General features: G+C 53.6%; 7 protein-coding genes across 7 annotated transcripts; 2 read left to right on the forward strand and 5 right to left on the reverse strand.

Moving 5' to 3' along the window:
• Nucleotides 1-88: 88 nt before the first annotated feature.
• On the reverse strand, nucleotides 89-1,299 carry PG994_014292 (uncharacterized protein; the record flags this gene model as incomplete). Its single annotated transcript, XM_066865701.1, has 2 exons — nucleotides 89-815; nucleotides 887-1,299. The coding sequence occupies 2 exons, from the start codon at nucleotides 1,297-1,299 to the stop codon at nucleotides 89-91; spliced, it is 1,140 nt and encodes a 379-aa protein (XP_066708830.1).
• A 734-nt stretch (nucleotides 1,300-2,033) lies between these two features.
• Nucleotides 2,034-10,336, reverse strand: PG994_014293 (uncharacterized protein; the record flags this gene model as incomplete). Its single annotated transcript, XM_066865702.1, is given in 11 exon segments — nucleotides 2,034-2,356; nucleotides 2,371-2,872; nucleotides 2,930-3,250; nucleotides 3,324-3,917; nucleotides 3,935-6,738; nucleotides 7,132-7,995; nucleotides 8,065-8,184; nucleotides 8,229-8,986; nucleotides 9,039-9,112; nucleotides 9,868-10,139; nucleotides 10,162-10,336. 11 exon segments carry the CDS (start codon nucleotides 10,334-10,336, stop codon nucleotides 2,034-2,036), a joined length of 6,807 nt encoding a protein of 2,268 aa, XP_066708831.1.
• Nucleotides 10,337-10,891: 555 nt separating this feature from the next.
• PG994_014294 (Aminotransferase) lies at nucleotides 10,892-12,481 on the reverse strand (the record flags this gene model as incomplete). The annotated part of the gene is made up of 3 exons (XM_066865703.1): nucleotides 10,892-11,338; nucleotides 11,409-11,551; nucleotides 11,617-12,481. The coding sequence occupies 3 exons, from the start codon at nucleotides 12,479-12,481 to the stop codon at nucleotides 10,892-10,894; spliced, it is 1,455 nt and encodes a 484-aa protein (XP_066708832.1).
• A 1,455-nt stretch (nucleotides 12,482-13,936) lies between these two features.
• PG994_014295 (uncharacterized protein) lies at nucleotides 13,937-15,278 on the reverse strand (the record flags this gene model as incomplete). Its single annotated transcript, XM_066865704.1, has 3 exons — nucleotides 13,937-14,357; nucleotides 14,536-14,921; nucleotides 14,979-15,278. 3 exons carry the CDS (start codon nucleotides 15,276-15,278, stop codon nucleotides 13,937-13,939), a joined length of 1,107 nt encoding a protein of 368 aa, XP_066708833.1.
• Nucleotides 15,279-15,918: 640 nt separating this feature from the next.
• Nucleotides 15,919-16,875, forward strand: PG994_014296 (uncharacterized protein; the record flags this gene model as incomplete). The annotated part of the gene is made up of 1 exon (XM_066865705.1): nucleotides 15,919-16,875. The coding sequence occupies one exon, from the start codon at nucleotides 15,919-15,921 to the stop codon at nucleotides 16,873-16,875; it is 957 nt and encodes a 318-aa protein (XP_066708834.1).
• Nucleotides 16,876-17,399: 524 nt separating this feature from the next.
• PG994_014297 (GNAT family acetyltransferase) lies at nucleotides 17,400-18,319 on the forward strand (the record flags this gene model as incomplete). The annotated part of the gene is made up of 2 exons (XM_066865706.1): nucleotides 17,400-17,805; nucleotides 18,003-18,319. 2 exons carry the CDS (start codon nucleotides 17,400-17,402, stop codon nucleotides 18,317-18,319), a joined length of 723 nt encoding a protein of 240 aa, XP_066708835.1.
• Nucleotides 18,320-19,790: 1,471 nt separating this feature from the next.
• On the reverse strand, nucleotides 19,791-22,311 carry PG994_014298 (hydrolase; the record flags this gene model as incomplete). The annotated part of the gene is made up of 4 exons (XM_066865707.1): nucleotides 19,791-21,505; nucleotides 21,592-21,700; nucleotides 21,761-21,967; nucleotides 22,069-22,311. 4 exons carry the CDS (start codon nucleotides 22,309-22,311, stop codon nucleotides 19,791-19,793), a joined length of 2,274 nt encoding a protein of 757 aa, XP_066708836.1.
• Nucleotides 22,312-24,304: the final 1,993 nt, after the last annotated feature.

A 24,304-nucleotide genomic window follows, 5' to 3' on the forward strand; every position in this document is an offset into this window, starting at 1 on the left:
TCAGGCAACAAGAGCCGACACGAATCGTCGTAGTTCGGGTTGTCCTTCTTGTGCTCCGAGATCTAGAGACCGCTCGGGAACGACGGCTTCATCCGCGCCTGGTACGGGGCCGCGAACGGGTTCCATGTCCCGCCCGGGAAGGTGGTGAGTGCGGCCGTGCTATCGCTGAGCTCGCCGCGGAAGAGGAGAATCGGAGGGTACTGTTGCTCGTCATCCACCCCTCGAACGGCTGCTTCATTGCTACATCGTCATGATTCGGTATGCGCAGACCGGGGGCGACAAAGAGGAGCTCTGGACGGGCGGAAGCGAGAAGGCCGTCCGCTTGGCGGAGGAATTTGACAAGGAAGCTGTTTTCCGAGGCTTGGTTCGTCGAGACGAGCTTTTCGGCAACGGACGTCATACCCACAATAACTCCTTCGTCCTCAGGAGTACCCGGGCGCGGCCCCTCTCCTACAAGCTCGGCGGTCCTTGTTGGAGGAGGCATCCGTTTCTCGATAGCATCGAGTAAGTTCCCAAGAGCTGTAACACTTCGATCCAAGATGGCCTGGCTGTGAGGTTTCAAGAGCCATGGTCTTTGGTAAGGCCAGCCCTTCGGCTTCCAAGTCCCGGCAATGACGGCGTCGCGATTCCGGAATATGTACTCCAGGTTCGCGGCCGCGGGATCCTCGACGGCGATCTTGCCGAGGTCGTTCATGTCCAAATACGCGGCAAAGATGTCTTGCAAAGGTACCCAAGGACGCTGACTCGGTTCCACAATGGTGTCATCAATAGTCAAAGACTGCACGCGCCGGCCCTTCAAGGTGTGTTGGTCAAAGCTGGATTAAGGAAAGCGAACACACGATATTAGCTCAGCTTCAGGCGGATGGATATTGCAAAGGCGACGAACATGAGGCCGACCGGGTGGCTCATCAGCGAAGTGGCATGGTACAGGATACCGTAGCGGTCTGCGTCCGGCTCCTCGGGGTCGAAGACAGTCCTGATCCAGTCGGGGAAAATGGACCCTGGCCACGACATGCCGGACAAGTAGTAGAAGAAATTAGTGCCGATGACTTGGTCATGCAGATCAGGCCGGACGGTTCGGGCTTGCTTCAGGAACTCGATGAGCTGAGGGGCCAGCCTCGAAGCTACTCCCGTGGCATTGCATTCTAAGCCGTGTGTGTCCCACCATGTCGCCGTGCTCTCCTCGTAGGGGAGGCCTGTTGCGAGTCCCTCCCAACCGCGACACATAATCTCGTTTTGGAGGAAGGCGCTCAAGTCAGCGTCGAAGACGGCAGCGGCGGCATTTACGGTGGTACTCATGATAATGATGACTAGCCAGTATATTATGACACGAACAGTTAGGACGTGAAGGGGGATATCCCATTTCTAGGTTCTGCCTGGGAGATTTGAGTAATACATACTTACTACCAAAGGAAAGGCGCCAAAAAGACAAAATTATATAACACCGAGGATTCCCAGGTCGTCACCGGCTTTGATATTAATTCGGCTCTAAGCTCTTATTTAGGGGGAGAGCGGATACCGACTTTGTGCAAATAACGTGTCCTAGAAAGGGAAGACACAGCACCGCCGTAAGAGCCGACCGACCCCACCACCAAAAAAAGCCGACTTGATTGACTTTCGCTCAACCCTTTTTTATGCCTTCAACGCCCGTCTGCAATGATCACATCACTTCCGCAATAGCGAGTTCAGCACCATCTGCAACCCATACAGTCGTTCTTGAAAGACGCGTTTTTTTCGCTTTATACACCACCTTTCAAAAGTCCGATCATCAAGTCTCACTGTGGCCATCTACTGACCCTGTTGCATCCGTCGTCGCGTTTGGATCATTATATGCTGCAGTAGGCGGTTGCGCAGAAGCACATTCGATAAGCTTCCTGACTACCTAATGTCAAGGTCATGTGTAATGTATTCGCGACCCGAAACGTGAATGAAATTCCATCTCTAATAGTAGATTATAATTCCAATACTATTTATCTTTGGCGCCTGGCATGCGTCGAATGTTCTCGTATAGTGTATCCGCCCTACCCCCCTTATCAACTTTTCCTCTTTACCTGTGAGCACCCCTCAATAAGCTCCGCCACCTTCCTCACCGTGCTCCCGCCCACGATCTCGAACACGGGCAGGTTGGCCGCGAACTCCCTCGCGATCCAGTTCCGCAGCTCGACGCCGACCAGCGAGTCGACCCCGAACGCGTGCAGCGGCCGCTCGGTATCAACGTCGTCCGGCTCGAGCGCCAGCGCGCGCGCCAGCCGCCGCGTCAGCATCGCCACGACGACGGCCGTCCGCGCCTCGGCCGTGCCGGCCTGTCGGAAGAGGGCGCCGGGGCTGCTCCTCGTGGTGCTGTACTTGGTAGCGTCTGCAGATGCGGACGGTCTGTGCTGGAAGTACGCGAAGAGGGGCCGCTCCATGATCTCGGGCGGCTCCAGGGAGCGGGCGAGGAAGTCGGGGGTGTGTGGAGACCCATGACGATCTGAGGCGGGCTGGTGCTGGCGGCGGCGGCGGGGTCGCAGCATATGTCGAGGAGGGCGAGGATCTCGCGCGCGTCGACTTGGCCGAGGCCTTGCGCGCCGCCCGCGAAGTGGCGTTTCAGGCGGTCCGTCTCGGCGACCACGCCGACGTCGCCTACAACGCCGAGGTCGATTGCGGTCGTTCGTGAGCCGTGGCGGGAACGCCAATGGGCTAGTTCGTCTTGGAATGTGCAGCCGGCGGCGTAGTTGCTCTGCCCTGGGTTTCCGACGATGCCGGAGACGGAGGAGAGCAGGATCATGAAGTCTAAACTGCCCAAGAGAGTATGGACATTCCAGGACGTGGCCACTTTGGAGCGCATGGTTCGAACCCACTGGGAGTGTGTCATATTCTCGAAAAGGGCGTCCTGGGAAAGCTACTGTTAATATAGGGCTAAGGGACCAAGATGACGCCCAGCACTTACATTTAGGACCATGGCCGAATTAATACATCCGCGAATAGGAGGCATCGACTTTCCCCATTTGTCCAGAGCTTCAGAGAGTGATTCGAATGAAGCAACGTCACACTTGGGCGTTATAATAGTAACGTTCTTCGCCCGCAGGTCGCTCACAGCCTTTGCAGCTGCATCAGAGGCCGCACCCGACCTTGAAGGGACAATCAGGTTCTTTGCCCCCCTGGAAACCATCCATGCGAGGATGGAGCGTCCAATTCCCCCGAGACCCCCTACGACAAGATAGGACGATTCTCCATCAAACCTCCAAGTTCGACGGGTAATCAAAGATTTCTGAAGCGCGTTAGCTGCGTATGGCTACTTAATGTTTGGAATAATGTCCCGGACGTTGCAAAACTGGACTTACCTGCACTTTTGTCAAAGGGTTGATAGAAATGACGACACGACCCGAGTTCTTTCCGCTCTGGATGTACCTAAACGCATCCTCTACAGACCCAACATCGTACGTATTCAAGGGCTTGGGATGGTGGAGCCCGCCATCGATAGCCATGGCCATGGTCTTATGCAGCAACTCTCTAGCCATGTCCTTTCTTTGCAGTAACATGTGTAAAATATCTACGGCAGTAAATGTTGCGTTGTTTGCGAAGGAGGCCATAGATAAAGACCCGTTAGCATTGATGTCCACCTTGCCGATTTCAATGAAGCGGCCGTAGGGGGCAATGCACTCCCAGGAGGATCGCAGGCCCTCGCCGATGAGCGAGTTCAGCACCACATCTACGCCATAGCCATCGGTGAGCCGCATGATGGCCTTGGCGAACGTGTTATTGCCGCTCCGGCTGTAGAAGATGTGGTCTGCCGGGATTCCGTATTGGTCAATAAGCAGCTGCTTCTTCACGTCGTACCCAACGGTAGCAAACACCTCAGCGCCCACCCTCTGGGCGAGTTGGATGGCGAGCTGACCCGTGGCACCCGCGGCGGAATGGATCAGGATCTTCTCCCTCTCCCCAACCGCGTCACGTTCGTCAGCGAATGCCACGCCGTCATGGCGGGGTTGATCAGGGCACACGCCTCCTCGAACGAGATCGAGGCCGGGATCCGGACCACGTCCGCCTCGGTGCCGCGGGGATACATGCGCATGCAGTCGACGATGCACATGCAGACGCGATCGCCGGGCGACACAGAGGTGCATTGATCGCCGACCCGGGTGACGACGCCGGCACAGTCGCTTCCAAAGTACGGCTCCTCCAATCGGCCTAGGGCGCCGAAGACGTCTCGGAAATTGACCGCCCAGCTTTTGGCCTCGATCTCGACATCGGTCGGGCCGAGATTTTTGTAGTGGTCGCTGTCCTCGATAAATTGGAGGGTGTCGAGCTGACCCCTGGTTTGGATCGCTAGCTTTAGAGGAGGGCCGGGTAGCCAAGAGGCGCTCTTGGTTTCGGGCGAGATCGAAGAGGACAGTTCGTGGCTGAGGTGGCCGTCCTCGATAAGTCGCCCGGTCAGGATATATCCGTCTTTGATGACATATTCAAGCTCGGACGAACTGCTAGTCCTGAAGGAGGAGTCAATAATTGTAGAAATCTGAGACACGCAGCTTGCAATGTCCCGTGGTATCTCGTCCAGCGAGAGACTGACGATGCGTTTGTTGTTGAACTCGGCACGCAGCGTACGCAAGAATCCGTCCTTGATGCCGTTTTGGGGGTAGATATTCGCATTCTGTCCATCACCACCAGCATCTCCAGATGTAACCCATAGCAAATTATTCGATTGTTGTACCATCCAACTGATCCAGTCGAAGGTTGATGCAGACACGTCAGTCAACAAGGGATTGCCGAGTTCGGCGAGAAACACCACATAGTCGGCAGTGTCAACTTGCAAGTCAGTCGAGCCAGTGAGTGGGATGGTGACTGGCTGGCATTTTAGCATCTCGGCTAAAGTTCTGGTCAGTGATTTGGCCACCTCGTTCTGGTAGTGGTCCTCTTCGCGCACGATCAGCAAGGCCCTAGTCGCCTCTTGGGCTTCCAGGGGGGTGGGAGGGTTAGTGGAGATGATGATGGTAGCACGACGGGAAATATCATCTTCGTCATCCCTGACTAGACCACTCCCGGAGAATCCGCTTTCCCGCAGCGTACTATCCCACTCAGCCTCTGTCATGGATAGCCCGGTGCGAGCTTCGGTGGTCCTGATCCAGAATTCTGGCAACAAGCCGAGCAGGAAGCTCATCGCAAAACTTCCGGGGATGGCAGTATCGCAAATGACTAGGTGGCCGCCGGGTTTCAACACCTGTCGGACGTCTGGAAGAATGGATGGCAGACGCCTCATGGCATACAGTGCCCCTCCGACCAAAACGACATCGAAGCTCGCCGGGGAGAACCCCTGGTCCGCAAAGTCTCGCTCGATATCTAGAGGTTTGAATGTCATGCGGTCCTTGTGGTCCCCCAATCGCTGGCGCGCAATCTCGAAGGAAGAGTCCGATAGGTCAGTGAAGACGTACTCGGAGAACGCTACACCGCCCGTGTCTCTTTCGATCTGTTCGAAGATGGAAAGTGCAAGATGAGTTATGGCGCCCGAGCCTCCACCGATCTCGAGGACTCTCAGGGGTGGCGCCTGGTGGACTGCCAGATGAAAGTAGGTCGTCAGTCTCTGGTCGTGGAAGCGACCTAACAGGTCTTCGTAGAAGTTCCGCGCCAGATCCGACGAACTCAGAAGTTCAGTGGCATTGGCATCGCCCCGTATGAAGGAGAGGAGATTTTGCGTGACTTGGGCGAAAATCTTCCACGCAGGTCTTTTGACACCCAGCGCTTCGATTTTAATATCCACCTCTGTTTCAGTCATGCCCTCGGAAGCTTCCTCTTGCATCTTTTTTAGCTCGCCTTTTATGAGCGAAACGTATTCCTTCATGTATGGAGGCGCTTTTGTCCAGTCCGTCTGCAGGATCTGACCAATCTTCTGCTGGAAGACCAACCGTAAAGCGGCTTGGAGATCATGAAGATCTTTTCTTGTTGAGTCGTCGCCCGAAAACGGCTTGCATGCGTAGCAAAAATGATGTAGCTGATCAGGACTTAGGAGAGAAAGATGAGGTTTCCAGTCGATCCGGTGAAGAAGCTTTCTTGTGTCTTTGTCACTCACGTGGTTGCCTGCAATAGGCATTAATTCGAACTTCTCGATGTGACAGAGGCGCGACCCATCATCGGACAAGACTTGGATGGAACTTTCGATGCCTATACCCGATTTTTTGAGGCACGACCTTGTCAGCATCCGGATTGTACTGGTACTTGGGTATTGCCATCCCGTTGCCGATATCCAAGCATCGCGGATTCGGTGTGGAATGGTCGTGGGTAGGTTGCCCGACATCCCGTTGCATGGCGCCGTGTAACATAATTGGAAGGCCGTATCGAGAGTAGCGGGATGGAGAATGCCTCCGTATGGCTCAAATGGAGGCGCTACATTGACATTGGCCACGACAAGCTTATCGCCATCCCAATAGATATCATCGGCGAGGGAAAAGGCATCGCCATACTTCTGGCCCTGTTCGCGATGCCGCTGGTAAAAGTACTGCTTACTGATTTGATTTACTGACACCTCCTTGGCGTGAGCATAGTCAGCGACCAGAGCCTGAGAAGCAACTTGAATCTCCTGGCTGTCATCCACACCATTCGGTGGTTCTTGTTCTTCGACGTGTATCGTAGATTTGAAGCACAAACTCCAGGAGCTATCGGCAACTGCAAATATCTGAACCTCGAATCGTAGGTCCGACTTCTCATACGTCTCTCGGAGTGGACGGACGTGTGTAATGACTTCATTATCGGTTTCAGCTCGGATCACTATTGGCTTTAAGAAAGTGGCTGTTTTGATGCGAAATCCCTGAATAGTGTGACGGGTCCGGACCATCGTTTTTACTGCCTCTATCCCCATGATGATCGATCCGGCAGCGGGAAACAGGGTGTTCTCGCCCATGACGTGGTCTTCGAGCCAGGGGATCTCGGTGGTTCGTAGTATCTTCCGCCACCTTGGCTCAAGAGGGTTCCAGTCCATTGCAGGCACTCCCAGTAGGGGTTGTGGCGAGGCCTCGCGAAGGCGCCAGCCACGGCTTAGTCTAGACTCGTGCCAATGTAGCTGTGAGTGATCGAAAGGGTAAGCAGGTGCATCCACAAGGAATGGTATTCCCTGAGCGGTTGCTTGCTGTTGGTTGGCCGCCGTGACGGATGCCGAGTGACCGAGTACGAAGAGCTGACCGACGACCCCCAAAACAGTCTTTACTGGTGACTCGAACTTCGATAAAACCGGTAGGTACGTAGGGCTCTTCCCTTTGTTGGCTTGGATAAGCGTGTCGTTGATAGGCCGTTTCAACGCCGCATGTGGCCCTATCTCGACGAAGCTAGTCACTGTCTTCAGTCCGTCCGCATTAGGCGCTGCGAAGGCGAGATACCGGAGCGCGTCGGCGAATCGCACTGGCGAGACAAGATTATCCACCCAATACTGGCGTTTCAATAGACCAGTCGCGGTAATTCTCTGACCAGTTATAGATGAAGCCATGAGGATGCCGTCATGATCGGATTCACCTGGTTCTAAGGTGCCCAAACACGATGAATATTCCTCAGAAATGGGCACCATGGCGGGTGAGTGATATGCGACACCGGTTTTGATTTTCCGCGTAAACATCTGGTCTGCTTCCAAGTACTTCTGCAGCTTATCAACGACGGTTTCTGGCCCGGAAAGAGTCACATTTGAGGGGCTGTTGATGCATGCCACCGTGATATCGGAGCTTAGGGAAACCTTGGCCAGGTATGCGTCCACTTCCGCCTCTGCCATGTTTACGGACATCATACCACCAGCCGCAAGACCTTCCACTGTCAAACGTTGAGCTAGTCGTCCACGGTGATATGCGACCTTGCAGGCAGACTGAAAAGAGAGAGCGCCTATGGTGTATGCTGCGGCAATCTCACCAGACGAATGGCCGACTACAGCATCGGGAACGATACCAAACCCACGAAGGAGCTCTACAAGAGCTATCTGGAGAATAGTACACAGCGGCTGACTCATCTGCGGTGAGTTGATTCTCTCGGTCTGCTTGAGCTCATCTGTTCACGTTAAAGTTCGATAAATAGTTCTGAGATAAAGTAGAGTCAATTCGATTAATTGTGACGTACCCATCAAAGACCAATTGGACCCTAATTCCTGTAGAATAGTACTTGCTTGGGTCATCGTTGCGTGAAAAATAGGGTAGACAAGCAGGTCCAGTCCCATGTGCGCATACTGAGCCCCTTGACCTGTGAAAACGAAGGCAAGGCCGGGTTCTCGAGAAGGAACGTACACAAGTAGAAGACAAGATCTTGGCGGCGTCTGGGGTGCATATCATGACTGTCCACGATGGCGAAGGACCTCCATAGCATGAGGCTTCGCCGAGCAGAGAGCGTGTAGGCCAGAGACTCCACAAAGCTATCAATGTCATGCCGCTGTTTTGCCGCCGCGTAAAATGCATCATAGTCGCGAAGAACTCGTTTCAGCGCGGCTTCGTCTTTGGCAGACCAAACGAGCAGCCGGGCCTTTGGAGTACCATCGGAAGGCTTACGGGTTTGGGAGGCACTCAAACCTTCGCTCGAATGGAAAGGAGCGGGCTCAAGTTCGATCGCGGGCAACCCATTCTCTTGTTGGTGGGACCTTCCCTCAATATCGGGCCTGCGATGGCCTAGGACGAAGCTTTGCAGTGAGTGCGACGTATGAACCAGCGCCTCTGCGCCAATGGTTTCCAATGTGTGGAATGCATCGTCCAGTATCAAGTGACCGTTGGACCCTCCCAAGCCGAAACTGTTCACCGAAATTCGACGCAGACCAGCAGCTGGCCAGGGGATGCATGATGTTGGCACCTTATAAATTTCAGTATTTCCATTGATACTACAGGGGAAAAGACGTACACATAGACTGTTGAACTTGGCATTGATCTTTGGGTTCCATTTCTCAAACAGTGCATTCGGCGGGATAATACCTCTTTCGAGGATCATTACAGATTTCAAAATTCCCACAATGCCGCTGGCACCCTCCAGGTGGCCAATATTGGCTTTCACAGATCCGCTAGTGTCTAGGGTTAGGGAATCCATTGAACATGTTGTGATGGGTAACTCACATATACAATGGCTCCTTTGGTGACCGGTAAGTTCTGAAAACACGGCCGAGGGCTTTGGCCTCGACCGAGTTCTCCTAGCTGAGTACCCGTACCTAGTTACTCCGAGTCAGCTCACGAAGAAGCATATTATGCGGATGAGGATCGTACCATGTGCCTCTATGTATCTTGTCAGACTAAAGTCCAAGCTACAGCTTTTGTACACGCGTCGGATCAAGTCCTCTTGGGCTTCGAGACTCGGTTGGGTGATTGCCGGTGTGTGACCATCCTGATTGGTACCAGAGGCTCGAATCACGGCGCGGATCATGTCACGATCTCGAATGGCACTTTTGAGCGTCTTGAGAACGAGCACTAACACCCCTTCGCCCCTGGAGTACCCATTTGCACGACTGTCGAAGCTGTAGCATCGACTATCCGGCGATAGCAATCTTATTTTCTCCAGCTCCAGATGCTCTTCAGGGGTTAGAGCTACGTTCGACCCGGCGACGATGGCCTGTGTCCCTGTTAGCAGCTCGTCTCGTACCTGTCTCTATTAGCACCTACCATCGGGCTCTGACCATTCCGCAAGGACTGGCAAGCTAGGTCTGTCGCAATCATGCTGGAGGAGCAGGCTGTGTTGAGCTGGATACTCGGGCCCTTGAGATCGAAGAACCAGCTGAGCCGGTTGGTCAGCATAGCAGAGCTCAGACCGGTTTTGACATTCGTTGGGACTTCATCCGGGTCTTTGTAGGTGAGCTTTGCGTAGTCATCAGCCATGGACGCGGCAAACACGGCCGTGCTAGTTCCGGCCGCCTTTTCCACGGGAATGCCGGCTATCTACTGTGAGCCATACGCTTATCAGCGAAAAGATGTTCAGGGGGTGAGCGGTACCGTTCTCCAGAGCTCTGTACGTTGCTTCCAACATCCAGCGTTGCTGTGGATCCATTGATGCTGCCTCTTTGTGCATGTCAGTAGGCGTGTAGATGGACTTGGACTCGTGATTACTTGCCCTTCGGTGTAATAGAAAAGAACGGAGCATCGAAGGCAGCCGGGTCCTCCTTGAGAAAATAGCCCCCTCTGGAAGATAACTTTCTCTCGTGTCAGAGCTGAACGACGACATTGAACCTCTGGAGCAGGCAGAAAATACATACAGCATTGTTGACAGAGGGATCCGGATTATAGAAAGCATCGAGATTGACCCGGGACTCTGGCCACTCTGTCATCACATTCGTGCCAGCCTCCAGTATTTCCCACAGGCTGTCCTCGTCTTCCGCGCCTTGCGGCAGTCGAAAGGAGATACCAACGATAGCAATCGGCTCCATTGTTGTGTACGTGCCTCTGAACACCCCAATTAATGGTTAACATGTATGTTCAAAACCCGGAAGTGCGTGAAATGACTCGGGACTCTCCAAGTCGTGCTTGGGACAGTTTCGGTTATTTTACTTAGCTACACAAACCGCTGACGAGGAGGACAGCTTTGGCAGCGGGGTTTCAGGAAAGCTCGGCGTGGCACCGAGGGCGGCCAAACGGATCAACGTTAGACGGGTACATATCCTCCGATGCCAACCGACTGTCCGATCTTCCCCCGGATCACCTCGTAGTAAGTGTAACATTCGCTATTCTAGATCAGGGCCCTTGAGTGACAGGTTACCGCAGCCTGCCTGGAACGTGAATTGGGACGTCAGGCATGACGGGGTGGCATTAGTTACGGTGCTGTTGGAGGCGTCGGGACCAAAAGGGGGATTCACTTTGGTATCTCGTTTCCATATTAAGCCCATCAACAGATACGGGGGCGTGGACCGGGGATCTACAAGTTGACTAGTGCCGGCGTTTTGACTCTAATAGAAATGCCGAGGAGCCTATTATGCAGTGCAACCCTATGGCTTCCCAAATCCAGTCAGCTTCTCCTGCGCCATCCATGCGTACACTCGCCTAGCTGCATGTGGCACAGCATATTCACTGCTGCCATTCTCAATGGAGACCATCTCCTCCACCCAAGTAAATATTGCATTAACGAATTTCCGTACCTCATCTTCCGTATTATAGGCATGGAGGACGGCGCGGATGCGGCGCTGCCCAAGCGGCACGATAGGGTGTTCCATTGGGAAGGTACAGAAGTTCGAATCCAGGATGTGGAAGAAAAGCCACCAGTTATACTTCTGACGAGTGAAGATGGGTATGATGTGCGTCAGAAAGGGACGCTCTTCCCAGTCCTTCGCGAGCGGTACCAGAAGGAGTCCCATCTGCTGTGCTGCTGGCCAGACGGAGTGAGATGTGAGGGTTTCGAAGAAGAATCTCACAAGATGCTGGATACGCTCTTGTGCCTGTCAAATGTCAGTTTCTCGTATCTATCCAGTAATTTTTGATAGATCTAGATGTCAAAATACTGCGTACCTCTTCGGTGTGTCCATCGCGGAGTAACTTGTACCCTGATTTGATAGCGGCGACGAATGGAAATGATGGCGATGTTGAGTAGATGATTGACCGAGCAAAGTTCGCCATCATATCTCTAATAGACGTGCTGGCCAGTACGAATCCTAGCGTACGCATAGGGTTAGAATGTCGGATTTCCAAGTAAGCTATGGAATGGGCATAGACTGACCACCGACTGCACCAAGTGCCTTACCATACGAGTGCACCACAATCGCGATCTCCTTCTGCAAGCCAAGCTCGCAGACGAGCCCTGCCCCCTTCGGCCCAATGACCCCGAGGCTGTGAGCCTCATCTACCACGAACTGTACGTTGCCCTGTCCCCGTGAAAACTCATCAGCAACTTCGAGAAGCTCCTGCAGCGGGCATACATCACCGTCCATGCTATATATAGACTCGACAGCGACAAGAACAGTTCTCTTCGCCTCCCGGACTAGCCTGTTAGACGCAAATATATCGCCGAGGACGCGGCGGAAGCCGTCGACGCTGTTGTGCGGGAACTCAACCTTATCGATGGCTAAGCTCTGCTTGATACCCTCGCGCGTGCTTGCGTGCACTAGAGCATCGTATAAGATGACATCGCCCGGCCGTGGCACGGCGGTCCAAACGGCCACGTTGGCTTCAAAAGCAGAGCTCATCAACATCCCATGCTCCGCACCGTGGAAGGAAGCAATTTCCAGCTCCGACTTCTTTAGGTAGGAGTATGTGCCGTCTATCACACGCGCACCAGTTGGTCCGACGGTGAAGTCGGGGAAGCGACCAAGCTCGGCCAGAAATTCTGCACGCCGGACATCGCTCTTGCCCAACCCGAGCATGTCGCCGGAGTAGAAGTCTGTGATGCCGTCGGCGTCCCAGGTATTCTCCACGACGGAATAGAAATTGCTGGAGGAGCGACGCAGGTCGAGGGCTTCATCGAGGTTGCGGTAGAACGTCGACTGGGCATGAGCTGCCTGCGGCTCCTGAGACTTCGTATCCAAGATTCGGAATATGAATGGACCAACTGGCGGAGCCGCTGGTTCTGGATGGTCAGTGGCCATAGCAACGGTGATGGAATGTCAAAATGGGGCTGGGTTGTGTAGGCAGGTAAACTTTCTCATTGGCAAGACTCTATGCCCCCCTCAAATGAATTTCGGAAGGTGGTATATTTAGAAGATTATTTGACCTAGATCCGCAGCCACTCTGTTGCTTTCGTGAATCGTTGCTACGACCCATGCGCCATAACCCCGAGTATCTCATATGCGGGCGCAAAGTATTTGGCATGATTGATTTATCAAGTCATCAATAGGTAGGCATTGTCAGCATGCCCCGTTATCCTAGTGCTTACATATGTATGTATGTAATATCGTTTGTGCCACAAGTCTACCGGTTCGCCTGCCGTAGCTGTGGTGTAACATTAGTGAAGCGGACGGTTCCTAAATCTGCAGTCATACATGAATGACCTCACCCTAACTGATACCAGGGGGACGGCAGACACTACATAGTGGTAAAAGCCTAGTCGCCCTCGAGGGTCCGGCGATACGGCTCGATACGGGCAGACGGGCGTGCACACCCCAATCTTGATGACTCCATAGCTTGATAGGAACAAACGGGCCGCTCCGCTTGGCTTGACTAAAGTAGTGACGGGTGCGTTAAAGAGGGGGCCCTCTCAGCCCTGGACTTTATTATTAGTCTTCGGTACCCCGCATGGTATGTTGTTACATAAGTAAGTACTTATTTGATCGAGTTTGGAGATAGTGCCCTCGATCCATGTATGGGGCGAAGCACGGAATCCTCCCCTCCTCCCACTTGATCCAACATCCTCATGTTAAGCTACTTTCTGGGCGATCTGACAGGCATGAGTTCGAATTGCAACTTCGCCTTCACTTTCCCCGCCGGTGAAACGAGAGCCATCAGTCCATCAGGCTTATAGCAGCGAGAACTTCATGTGCAGCAGAACCAACGGCCAGGCGCAGCCTGCCATTGAGGCTGCACAACTGCTTACACCATCCACCCCATCCCAGCCATGGTTCGCCAAGGGTCTGCCCCGGTCGGTTTTTTATTAGGCACTTATCATATATCATAACCAGGCAAGACAGCCGATTATCCGTGCATTGCTGACGCTGTGATTTGGCGCCGTCATGCAGGCCAAAGGTCACTATTGTGCTTCCGAGTTCCTAATATCTGCCGTCAGCACCGTCAGCAGCTTGCACATCCGCTCCCCGTAGGTGACGGTGCGAGGCAGCGTTGGGGAGGTCTGCGGGGGAACTCGAGATTTGGGATGACCAAGGCCTGCTGCGAACCAAGACGCTGATTCACAGGGGAAAAACAGTACCTCTCTATTACTTGTCAACATGATATCACAGTTCCAACTTGATCAATTCGTCCAAGTCCAACCGCCTAGTGCGATTTTATGTAGACCTATCTATACCCACAGTGACTGCCAGCAAATACCTTGCAGGACAGGCCACACCAACTTTCATTTAATTAGCTCATCAGACATGAGAGTGATCGCCTCAGTCACGATCCTGCCAATGCCGAGTGATTTCACGTCTCACTTTAATAGCCTCTAGAGGGTAGCTTTCGTTGTCAGAGCCTGGAGACCCAGCAACTGCCCGGCTGTAGTGGCCTCCGTGATAATCAGCCGGGGTGAGACCATCTTCGCTTCCAGCACGTTGCTCAACTGAGCCATCATCGCCACTTAGCTCCCTATTTCGACGACGCATGTTAGCAGCGGTGACAGTGTTGGTGCCGCTGGACGGAGTCTTGTTGGGCTGTGTGCCGCCGCCGGTCATCTTCAGCGGGTCACCAAATCGAAGCTTGCGATAGATAGGGACCATCATGGGCAAACATGCCCCGATGATTGCCACATAAATTTCGATTGCAGATGCGATAGCAGGCACGACAAACTGTTCTGCTATTGTTAGCTTGTGACTTCTAATACCATTTTTATTGGCATATCCTACTTGTGAAATTCGTGATGCTCTCTCTCCACACAAAGCCAACGAAAATCGTGCGCACCAGACTTGCCGCAAAAGCTCTGCCACCATTCGGTCAGCTTGATGCATCACGCGTGATACTTATCAGACACAAACGAGACCATAGCAATACTTACACACCACCTAGGAGAAAAATCATAAAGATATTAACCTTGCGTCGTGTTGTGGTTTGAAGTTTAAGTACGTCTCGTATGGGTAGGGCTATCGTGAAGAAGTCGATAATACAATTTGCGACCGAGTTGGAGAAGAAAGCAAAGATAGGGTCGATGCATTTGGTCGTTGGTAACACTTGGAGCTCCAGGCGCCAAAAGGCTTCTAGGGGCCGACATTGGGTAAAGTCCAATATAAAGATAGCAATCCACCAAGCCATGCACATAAAGCCGAGAATCTTGCACCCCAAGTTTACAGTGCGAGTAGGGAAGATCTTCCTGTAAAAGGCCAGCACTGAGAGCTTTATCAGCGGAGAGCTGAAGGTGTAAGTGATCTCGGCGACAAATAGAGCCTGTTTACATCAAGTCAGCGAATACTAAGCAGAACAGCATCAAATTTGTGCTCCAACCTGGAAGAGAATGATGACAGAGCTCGGGTCCTCGGTCGCCGTTATTCTAAAGTCTCGTCCCAGGCCTCCCGGCTTCACCATGACGCTACCACTTGCCAAGAGGCCATGTTGGAAAAGGAGAGCAGCGAGACAAAGGTAATCGCTCAGTCCAAAATGCTGGTGGACTAGTCTCCTTGACCAAAAGCGCAAGGCGACGATGATAGTCGATACGAAACCCAGTACGGCAGAGGTAATGACGATGTCAGGACCGGTATTGGAAAAGTCCAGTGGTGGCTGAATGGTCGGGTCAGTTGTCGACATTTTTCAATCGTGAGATCGATCAATTCCAAGACCAAAGCCGACAGACGGTAATGCGCAATAATAATAAAAAGGTATTCATTGCTTAAGATGACAATGAGAAGAGAGAGAAGTACTGCTGTTTAAGTGTGTTTAAAGGCTAGATAAATAATTATTGGTAGGATCGGTCACCTACCTACAACACAGGCAAAGCTGACCGAGGCACCAATATCTATGCTTCAATCTATCCTTCCCATCGAACATGCAGATAATACTACCTCGCTAATAAAAGGTAAGATAAACTGCGCCTCGGCAGAGCGCGCGCCAAGGCCTGTACCTCCTGCCCTCCCGAGTATTTGCTCTTCGTGGGGGCTGGAATGCAAATACGTACCTAGCCAGCCCTGGTCCTCATCAACTTTTCCTTTCTCGAAGACTTGCGAAGTAAGCAGATCCCTAACACCATCCACGTCGTCACTGATTCACTTCAGGCTTCCACAGCATGGTGGGACGACGCGGATACCCACTGGTATCCTACCAACCATTTAAAACCATTTTCCAGCTTTCATATATTTGCTCAACGATATTCTACCTGCCCTATTACCTCGCCATATCTTTGATCCCCTTCCTTAGACCACATCCAACCTGGACCGCGAAGCAGACATTCATGACCCGCATCGTCTACTGCCTGCTTGATGCCACGTCCCGCGTCGGGGTCACGGAAAACATCACTTTAAACCCGGGAGATGAGGGCAACAGATTTCAGACCGTACCGCCTCCTTCCTCGGACGTCTACAGGGCGCCATTCTCATCCCCGACCATCAAGCCCACGACGATTGGAGGCACGTGGTCCCCGCGTGTTCCAAATGATGCGGAAATAGCTTCCTCTAAGACGGTTGCTCTCTATGTCCATGGCGGGGCCTTCGTCGCAGGTGACGGCCGGGACGCCATGTTCGGCACAGTCGCGAACAGACTGCTCAAGAAGAGCGGGCTCGACTTCGTTTTCTCGGTGCAACACCGCCTTTCCGGGCACGGCGGCGTGAACCCCTTTCCAGCCGCGCCACAAGATGTGCTGGCCGCCTACCTCTTCCTGCTGGACACACTCCGTATCCCCGCTTCGCAGATCGTCGTCGTCGGCGACAGCTCCGGCGGGAACCTCATCCAAGCCCTCCTGCGCTACCTATCAGAACATGGAGCCGAGCTCGGTGCTGTTGTCCCCTGGCCCCGGGCCGCCGTGCTTCTCTCACCGTGGGTCGCCCCCTTCGAGTACAAGCTCGAGTCCAGGCCCAACTTCCAAACCGACTTCGTACCGGCCTCGTACGCGGCCTGGGGCGCGCACTGCTACGGGGGAGACCAAGGGGCGTCCAACCCGTACGTCACGCCGCTGGGCCATCCGTTCGCCCTGCCCGTGCCGGTCTTCGTGAACGCGGGCGAGCGGGAGATCACGCGCGAGTTTACCGAGCGGTGGGTGGACGAGATGCGCCGGGTCGAGGGGAATGACGTGCAGCTGAGCCTCGAGCTGGGCGCGGTACACGATACGTTCTTTTTGGGCCCGATGATGGGGTTTGGGGTTCGCGCCGAGGAGGTGGCCGTAAAAATTGGAGAGTTTCTGCGCAAGATTTGATGCGCTGCAACCTTGGCAAGGATGTAATCCGGTACATACGTAATGGGCGTCAGCGCCATGTGCACGCGAGCGTACACTGCTATCCGTAGATTAATTGGACAAGACGTGAGCACGAAGAAGATAATCCCCAGCATACATCCGAGCTCCACACCCCCTCTCCCTTCTCACCCGCCTTTGCCGACCATGGGGTTACAACGCAGGTTCATATGTCTTCCTGTATTACTCCAGGCCCCCAACTCGTGTAAACCAAATAATAGTAAGCTTACCGTTGCACTCGGAGGCAATACGAAAAGGCTTTTGGCAACTATTAAGTTCGGCAGCGGCAGGTAGGCGGATTCCCTGGGGAATTCCAGACCGTAAACAACAGCTCGCCTCCAGCCTCCAATGACAGTACCTTGACTTGCTACACCACAGCTCTCAGAGGAATACCCACTTTCTCCAATTCCAAGTCGTTGGCAACGACATCTCGCTGCCCTGCGAGAACATTGGCTCGGCTCTCCACCCAACACTGTTGATACCTAACGATGACACTCCAACTCCAAGAAATTGACCCGGCGGTGGACTTCCCCGCCCTCCTCCGCTGCCTGCTCGCGGCGTACGCGAGCCCACCGCAGCCGCTCACGGAGGTGTTCCTTCCGATGCGCAGGCTCACGCCCGAGGCTGCCGCGTCGTCCCTAGCCGAGGGCGCCGCCCGACTGGCGCTGTGGCATGCCTCCGACCCGACGAGCCACTGGCAGAAGGTCGTCGATATCGAGACGGGGCGGGTCTCCGGGGGCGCCTGCTGGCACATCTACGACGGGGACACGTTCGCCGGGGCAGACGCCCTGGAAGCCGTCTGGTATCCCGACGACGGCTCGCGCCGGTTCGCTGAGCAGGCACTCGAGAGTATGGCGCGGCCGAGATCCCAAGTGGCTCGTAGGCCGCATTTGTGTAGGTACTCGCAGTCTCACGACCCTGAGTACCGCGGTTCTTCAGCGGGTTCTGTTCTTTCCATCATCCCCCTTTTCCTTCATGATTCTCCTCATATCCTTCCCTTTTTCTTTTTTTTCCTTTCCTTTTTCCTTTTCTCCCCCTCGTTGCTCCTTATTGGTTCCTCGACTTTTCTGGGCGCTTAAACCCTGGCACAGACCTGAACAACGTCTTCACGCACCCGGACTACCGCCGGCGCGGCGTCTGGCAGCAGATCATGGACTGGGGCACGCGGAAGGCGGACAAGCTGGGCCTCGAGATCTTCCTAGACGCCACGCCGCCAGGTCGGCCGTTATACCTAGCCAACGGTCTGGTCGAGTTGGCCGAGACGGTAACGGCGCCAGCGACGGATTCACCAGACGAGGCATGGATGGAGATGGCGGAGAAGGTACCACCGTTCACGTCGTTTCTTATGTGGCGGCCAGTGGGTGGGAAGTACGAGGAGGGGAGGACGATCAAGCCCTCGTTAGCGTAGCGAGGCTTCGGAAGAAGCAAATGAGATATTGTAACCCAATATATTCACCATGCCTCTACGTTTTCATCAATTTAACTTTAGGGCCTGAGGGTAGGACTCCATATCCGGATTCTGCGGTACCCCGCGCATAAATAGACAACTTTTGACCTCATTCCCCTGGTAAGTTTCGCACCGTTGTTCTCACCCGCTCGCTCATGTGATTATATAACGAAATGGAGTCCTGCCGCCTTACATCGACGAAATCACTCCCATCGGGGTCTTCCGTCACATTTAAAAACACATCCTATTTCTCGCGCAACGGTCAAAATGTGGATTTCCCTACTCCCTCCAGGATATTAGCAGAGAGTGCGGTACAGGCACCATCTTTTCAGGATTGTGAGGAACGTCCTCCAGTGTATTTCGAGGAACTCGGTCTGGTTGTCAAGTTTGGTAAGGAACCAAAGGTCAATATTGCCGAAGCCCAGTGCCTTTGGGCCTTAAAGCAAGTTGTGCCCCATATTCCTGTCCCTGAAATTTATGGCTGGACCCAGGATACTGAGTACACTTACCTCTTTATCGAATTTGTGCATGGTGTTACATTGGAGAAAATATGGGATTCCCTGCCACAGTCAGAGCGGATTCGACTCTGTGGACAGCTGCGATCTATTCTAGCCGAGCTGCGTACCCTTCAGCAAGAGCCAGACGATCGCTTCCTAGGTAGGCACAGTAGTTCATCTCCAAGCTACCATTTTTACTAACTCTTTATAGGCCATATCAATCGCGGTCCACTCAACGACGTCGTTTTTACAGGTGGAAATTTACCGCCTGCAGGGCCGTTTTTTTCCGTGACAGAGTTTCATGATTGGCTCTCTTCAATGTTGACGAAAGACAAGGGTCAGCACTGGCCAGGCATCGACCCCAGCGATATACCAGACCCGTACCGGCAAGGTCTGCCAGACGATTCTTCCGTCGTCTTTACGCATTCCGATCTTCATCCAAGCAATATTATTGTTTCTACAGAATCTCCTCACCGTATCGTTGCTATAATCGACTGGCAGCAGTCCGGGTGGTATCCGGATTACTGGGAATTCTGTAAAGCTGAATACACCGCAGAACCTAGATCGGAACGGGTCACGGAGTACATACCACGATTTTTGGACGAGCCCAAATGTGTGGAGGCCTTTGAATTGTATTCCAGGGCTTTTGGGTACTAAAGGCCCGCTTACAACGTGGTTTGTGTATCATGTATCGGTTTCCTGCACATAATACGAGAGCCAAGTCATAGTTTATATAACGTCACCTGTAACTCAAGCTGTGCATGGATCTGACAAGTATAGAGTAGGTAGCCACTGGTAAAGGTTACCGCAATCAGCGAACCGACTAATCCAGGCTTGGGCGCTAGATGGCACCAGAAGCTAGCTAAAGCGTGACCGGAAAAGAAAGAACATATAGAAGAAGCAGATATCGTTTGCTAACAGGAAGCACATCCGAATCACTGGGCGTCATGGTGAGCAGAACACTTCCCATGCTGCACCGTCATCCACTCAGGCAAGCCCAGCACCGTCCTCTTCAGCTTCTGGTACTGCCCGAACTGGGCGTTCATCTTGTGCTCGACGAAGCTGTGGCGGACCTGGCTCCAGCTGTGCATCATCTGCGCCTCTTCGACCGAGAGGCCATTCAGAAGACTCTCGTCACCGTCCGCGTTCTGGTTGTGAAGCTGCCCGTCGGGTCCGGCAAGGGGCAGGACGCGCCTCCAGGGCTTCTCTTGGCACTCGCACGTCTCCCATTTCGGGGTGGAATTCTTGTCCGAGTCGTCCCCGAAATCGGGCACGCGCGGGACTTTGCCCTCGTTCAGGTACGCGCGGATGTGCCGGATGGTGCACATGGAGGTACACGCCAAGGTGCAATGCCCCAAGCCGTCTGCCTGTTCCACAATGCTCGCGCCCGCGAACTTGCGCGTCATCTTCAGGGCCGCGTAGAGCGGGGTGACGGGGTCGAGATGGTTCGTCAGGAACAGGACGGGGAAGCTGGTGTTGATGGGTGCGGGCTTGCGCGCTGGGTGGTCGTCCCAGTCCATCGGGGGGTCTTTCGCCTCGATGGTCCAGTCGTTACAGCCCATCATCACACCCATCCAGACGTCGACGAAGGATGATATTGTAGACATCTCCTCAAACATCTCCTCGAGCTCCGGTACGGTCTCGTTGAGCTTGTAGCGCTTGTCGCTGCACATCACGGCCTTTTGCGCGTCATCGGGCCAGATGGGTAGCGACAGGTTCTTGCACAGGCCGCCTAGGATCAAAGGGTTGATCCACCTTTCTAGCCCTTGGTCCGTATAGATAGCTTGTAGCAACTGCGCTACCGAAGGGTAGGCTAGGTTAGGCGCATACAGTGCCTGGAAAAGGATCATTCGTATATCACCAGTATTCAGTATGGCGGGTATGTTGCCTCCAACATTAGTCACAATCTTGGGCTCTCGCAAGAGCTTTGCCAAAAGGTCATGATAGCGGCTCTCGATGTTCTTTGGGGTGTCTCCCTTTTGGTAAAAGGCACAGTTTTCCTCGGCCTCAGCACAGTAGCTGAAGAACTTGCCAAAGATGGCATCGGAATCGACGATGGAATCCCTCCAGACAGGCTCCACTAGTAAAGGGGTCAGTAGGCAAGTCGAGAACATACGCGAGAGCGCGAGTCTCGGGTGCTCACCATAATGGTCGGCGTCTACAACACCATCCAGCATAACTCGGCCCACCGAGTCCGGAAACATGGCGGCAAATGTTGCGCCCAGCAGGGTGCCGTAGCTGAACCCCCAGTAGACCAGCTTCCCCTTGGTACTCTGCAGTGACTGGTCGTGATTAGAGTTCATCTCATCCGACTCCGGATGGGGCTGGGCAGGCTTGGCAGTCTCATCGGCCGATTCCCTCCATGCATCCCAGGCGTGGACGATGGACAGCATGTCCCTGGCCACGTTCGGCGTGCTGCTGTACTGGAAGATGCTGCCATCGCCGCTTTCATCGGACACCTGCTGGCAGAGCTTGGCGAGAGCCCGGGCACGAACATCGAGCTTGGACAAAGCTACATTGCTCGAGTTGACCAGGCCGACGTCGTGGCCCGACATCTCCCACGTGAGCCTATTCATCAGGGCCATGTTTTGGCCAGCAACACCGTTCCAGTCATCCGCCACGAAACAATTGGCTTGAGGGGTAGTTGCGCCTGTCCAAGGTTTGCACGAATTAGCATGAATGCGATCAAACCATAGATGATTCCCCTCCTTTGGTGGTGCGTGGGAGCCCTCTTACCAATTCCTCTCGGGTCGAAACCGATGATATCGCGATCCGTCCCAACGACGCCTTGAATTTGTTGGCCGGAGCCAAGAGCAAACATGGCGCCACTGCCGCCAGGCCCTCCCTATCTTCCGTTTAGGTTTACGGTCGGCAGCATTCGGGGTAGTATTCGGTGAAAGCTTACTGGATTCAAAAGCAGAGGCGACTCGCCATACGACATGGGTTCATCGGTACGGTTGTGGCCAGGGACCAGGACTATAGCGATATGGACCTTGGGGTGGCTGGCCGATTCGTTCAATGGGCGATGGTAATCCATCGGCACCGTTAGACGAGCGCATCGCTGCGCGGCGGAAAAGCATGGATGCCATTCAAGCTTTTCACTGGGCTTGATCTACATGCACATGTACTCCGTACTTAGCATCTATACGATGGGAATATTGGCAGGAAGGACAAGAATCCACGAAGTGTTGTAACAAAGCTTGTTATGCTTACTTGGCTCCAGACACTGTCTCTGGAAGTCGAATCTGACGTCACGATAGTCTTATCTGGTGCTGCCGCAAGAGGCCATAATTCGAAATACCATACTGCGCACAAAGCCGCCAATAGTAACTTCAGGGACCAAGATGCGGAGGTTCCTATATCCGCGACTTGGCGGCGCCGAGGCTGTCGCCTGGGCGCCGCTGAACCAGCGTAGGCGTCGACAGGCGCGCACTTCTCACCAGAAATGCCTGCCATTGCTTCTAGATGCAACGTCGACTTAAATCGAGCTTAGAACACATGAAACAACGAGAACAAATTACGGGTAATTGAATGTGATGTATTGATGGAATATATGAAGGTAGGATGGGGATTGATGATACTATCGTTCGTCACATTACATATGTTCGAGTTGCTGCGCCTTCTGCCTAAACCCCCCCCCCACTAGTGCTGATCTGATATCTGATCTGATGTTGGCCAAGATTATGACGACGGCCGGCACGCAACGCATGTGGCATTCTCCAACCAGAACTAATGCATAAACAAATGGCGGAATCAGTGTGATTGATCGTTTTGTTTTCACGTCAATGTCAATGTCAGTCAGTGTCAGCAACCCCAAGGCAGTCGGTGCGTCACAGGATTCTCAGTCTGAAGAGGTGGAGGATGCTGAAAAACTTTGAATTGGTATAGAACATGGTGTTTCCGGTACAAGCCATGCTGCAACTGTTGAAACACCCTTCGATCGGTTATGTCTCTGCGAGTTAATTCATGGGGTTTGGCTGAACTACCCTTACTTATTAGTATGGATGCAAGTAATCTTCGGCAGTCCCTGGCTAACTCGTAGCTTCCGGGGACGCGGACCTACGACCATTCCTCGAACGGGCAAAGCCAAACATTAAAGCCCTCGCTCGCGGGCGATGGTGCACCAATTCGCTCTAGTACCGGTAAGATGTCACCGTCGCATTGCAACCCTTAAGCGGCTTGGCGGTTCCCCATACCAATCTGAAGCGTTGGATTCGAAACATTTGACCATCGCAATCCCACGTGCAGCATTTCTGCTTGCTAGCGCCGCGCTACTCCGTACTCATCATTGAATGCTTCATCGTCCGCCTCCCTGGCTGTCGCCAAGAAAGGAGGCGGTCGCAAAAGAGAATGATGGGAGCGAAGGGGCAGTACAAGATACAAATAGGTCCATCAAGTTTTCTATTCCTGGCTGCTGGCCGCCGCCCGGGTCATCACTCACCTTGGCACACGGTCCTCTTGAAACGCCATGGTCGACCGCTAGGCACCGCTATCACGAATCAAACCATAGCGAGGGAGAAGAAGAAGAAGAAGAAACCCAGCGCGAGATATGATATGTGTCTCCCGTCTGCTGGGTCGCAATTCTGTGTGGTTCGCGTGTGCTGTGGGATTGATATTTGCTTGGCTGCTTGGCTGCTTGGCTGCTTGGCTGCATAGCACTTCCAACCATGAACCCAACGGGTTTGATTGATAAGCTTCCCAAGCTCATGACACCAAAGGCCAAAGATCTTGTGTCGTATCGCCAAGTCGTCAACCCCTTCCTACCCGCGATCGCATCGCTGGGCAAACCGATGAGCCTCTAAAACAGACTCACGGAAGACAGGAGCAAGCGATCGGACCGTGTCTGCTGAACACAACTGAGGTCATATTTATCACCATACCGGCGGAAACACTCCAATGTCGTCCAAAGTCTCTGTTCAGCTATCAATTGGGATCATGCCTTGTTTGGCGTTCTAGAGAAGTCGCACGCGAGCTCCATGCCCTCTCTGTCTATAAGGGTCTTAGCTGCCGGCATGGAGTTGTCCACCGGCCTTGGACACGCAAAAGTTGACGCAAAACGAGACTAATAAATGGAACTGGCATCTATGCTACAGTAGCCTAGGCCATTTTACATACGAGGCGCATTCCGTCCAGCGTTCCTCTCGAGAGACGTTACGGTCCTACTGGCCAATGGCAAGAATTGTTTCCTTAAACAGCCCCGTCTCGTCTGATACCCAAGCTAGGCCAACAACAGAGGTTCTGATAAGTTTCTTCATCTAAAACATCAGCGTCACTCTGCTTGTCTTGGCTAGGCTATACTACTGCGACCTATAGCCTACGTCCCCAGCTGCTTGGACGGGCAGGTAATTCGTTTTGCGGAGGCCGTCCGGTGTTGGCGGTCCAGATTATGGAGCCCTTGCTACGGCCCTTGCCACTACCCTGGCCTAGAAAGCTTCGCATCTTGGTTGTC

This window comes from Apiospora phragmitis, assembly GCF_038363925.1.
Source record: "Apiospora phragmitis strain CBS 135458 chromosome Unknown utg000013l:1.0-2965645.0:1.0-2969333.0, whole genome shotgun sequence".
Classification (NCBI taxonomy): domain Eukaryota; kingdom Fungi; phylum Ascomycota; class Sordariomycetes; order Amphisphaeriales; family Apiosporaceae; genus Apiospora; species Apiospora phragmitis.